The sequence below is a fragment of the Cyclopterus lumpus genome, chromosome 12 (assembly GCF_009769545.1).
Source record: "Cyclopterus lumpus isolate fCycLum1 chromosome 12, fCycLum1.pri, whole genome shotgun sequence".
NCBI lineage: Eukaryota > Metazoa > Chordata > Actinopteri > Perciformes > Cyclopteridae > Cyclopterus > Cyclopterus lumpus.
The window spans coordinates 19007524-19010200 of record NC_046977.1 but is presented as its reverse complement, the minus strand read 5'-3'; the positions used below and the strand labels follow the sequence as shown (position 1 = coordinate 19010200).

Below are 2677 nucleotides of genomic sequence, written 5' to 3'. Positions count from 1 at the left end.
AATTTGCGCTCCTTCTTATACATCAGTATTACAGGTCTATTTCCATGCATACTACCTTGAAATTAGGCCTTCCCTTTTTATATTAATTGGCATTGTGTATGTTTTTAGATTTGCACTCTAGATATTTGCACTTTCCAAATTTGTAGAGCAGCTGTTGCAATTTCCTTGGGAATGACTAAAGCTTGATCTCGTCTCATCAATTGGATAGAAAACAGGAACAGGAACTACAGTTTGTCCTATTGTTTATTATCACGCATATATTCCCTTTGTGTATCCTATCATTAGTTAAATATAACGGACAAAGTATATAGAAAATTGTCAACAAGTAAATGAACACTGCTCATAAATATTTCAAGATTCTTCAAAAATATGCACACAACATGGCCGCCCTTAAAACATAATAACAGTCATCATAATCACAAAGTTATATATATTTATATATATATATATATATATATATATTTTCTCCCGGTGTCAGCCAGACTCAACTCCATGTGATCATAACATCCAGTAAAGCTGTAAACCAGTTTGTGTAACAAATGTAAACCTGCAATAAAAAACAAGTTATGAATGAAACATTAGCTTCATCTTTAAAGAGGATTTGATGAACTTATTAGCAAACAGTTCCTTATTTCATTATCCAGGGAAACAGCAACATGATCATTCATTTAGAGCACCGTTGTCCTGATGAATCACGTAATTCATCAATGCAGTTATGCACTTCATTATTCTACTGAGATCTCAAATCACATATTTTAATCTAGCTTCTAAATATTTGAGAGTGTCCATGTCTGACATCTTCTCTACATGAAGAACTGAGCCAGCAGGTTGGCCACGCCCAGCAGGATCAGGAAAGTGTGGAAGAGGGCCGAGGGCCAGCGGAGAACCCCCTGCCTCCTCAGGGAGATCATCTGGACTAAAGCAGGAAAGACAAACACTAAAGCCAAGCCACAGGTTGCTCCAGAAAACCTGCAACGGGAGACAGAGAGTTGAAATCAGTACAGAGCATTTAGTGAAGGTTCACAACAGATCCGCTTGTGCGTTACACTGAAGACTTTGCATCCAAGAGTCCCAATCTGAAAGGTAGAATGCATTTTATTCTGCAGCAATGAGGGTGTAACAGCAGCGAGATCGTAGTAAAGGCAGATAACGTTATTTCAATAGAGAGCAGCTAATCATGTGTTGCTGTGCTATATGTATACATATAGCTGGTGTAACGGAGTTAGAAATACACTCTGTTATTTCTTATTTTTAATGTATTATATCTTATTTTTGTTTATTATTCAACGATCCTGTTGAAGTGTGTGTTTGTGTGAATTTTATTTTGAAGAGTTAAATCTGTTTCCTGTGGAAATTGCGTTTCACCTCTTCTTTGCCTCCTAGGCTTCCGTAGTCCCGTCTTTCCTTCACAAAAGTTTTAATACTATTCGTGGTAAGTTGTGGGGGAAATGATGTTGCACTATTTTGTTATATTCTTTTAAAAATGTAACCGTTTGCTACACGCGGTAATGGTCGTTAGTACGATCACGGTGTTCAGCTGTTGTGTCATTATTTTAGACGGTAGAAGTTTATGTTTCATTTGTCGCCGTTTGTATGAGCTACATCCGGTCGCTCTGATGTATACTTTACCTTTTATAAATCCTGTTTTACGTGTCTAGGAAGCTGATGTGCAGCAAGACAGACCAGAAGGCAATGTGTGTGTTTTTATTGTCTTCTGCAGGTATGTGTTTTCTTTTGTTTAATGTAGTCCAGTTTTTCCAGCACAAAAGTTTTAATACTATTCGTGGAAGCTGATGTGCAGCAAGACAGACCAGAAGGCAATGTGTGTGTTTTTATTGTCTTCTGCAGAAACAAATACTGGAAAGATCAACTTCTGAGTCGACTTCTTCCATGCCCTGTTCACGTCCGTTACACTGGCATCACATCTACAGCCCGAGACAATGTCAGCAAGAAAGCGGAGTTAGCATGCATGAGAGGATTGAACGGCAGGATACATGACACTACAACTTTATTACTAGAATAAATAAATCCCTCATGGTGTGATCGTAGACTGTGTGTGTGTGTATACACAGTATATATATATATATATATATATATATATATATATATATATATATATATATATATATATATATACATATACATATATATATATATACGTATATATATATATATATATATATATGTATATATATATATATATATATATATACATACATATTAAAGTCCTGCAGGCTAGATGGAGCATGATAATAAATATATATATATATATATATATATATATATATATATATATATATATATATATATATATATATATATATATATATATATATAGAAACAAGTTCAAACATACCTGATGATGGATCCAATATTGGGATAAAACTTGGCCATCAGGACACCAGATCCAACAATTAAGATGTTCAGTGCCAGAACGTGGAAGAAACTAAGGAGAGACAAAGTGAAAACCTCTGATATGTTGAAAGATTGAAGACTTACTGCACAGGAGCCCGAAATAACTATTAACAGTTCATCTGTAATCGGTGTAATCACAACAAACTTGGAAACAAACTTCCAAATATTCAGGCTTTTGTTCTGTTTTGGTATTTCCATCCAGCTCGTTTGATGTTTGAGATATTGTACAACCCTTTAAAATAAAGACATTGTTGTTACAAAA

General features: G+C 34.8%; 1 protein-coding gene across 1 annotated transcript in view; it reads right to left on the bottom strand.

Annotated features, from left to right (window-relative positions):
• Nucleotides 1-225: 225 nt before the first annotated feature.
• slc38a9 (solute carrier family 38 member 9) overlaps nucleotides 226-2677 on the bottom strand; it is a 22090-nt gene continuing 19638 nt past the window's right edge. The window contains exons 14-15 of the mRNA XM_034547098.1: nucleotides 2357-2446; nucleotides 226-969 (exon numbers count right to left, since the gene is read on the bottom strand). Of these exons, the coding sequence (XP_034402989.1) occupies nucleotides 804-969; nucleotides 2357-2446 (256 nt within the window). The 3' untranslated portion in view covers nucleotides 226-803. The remainder of the gene's footprint in view (nucleotides 970-2356; nucleotides 2447-2677) is intronic.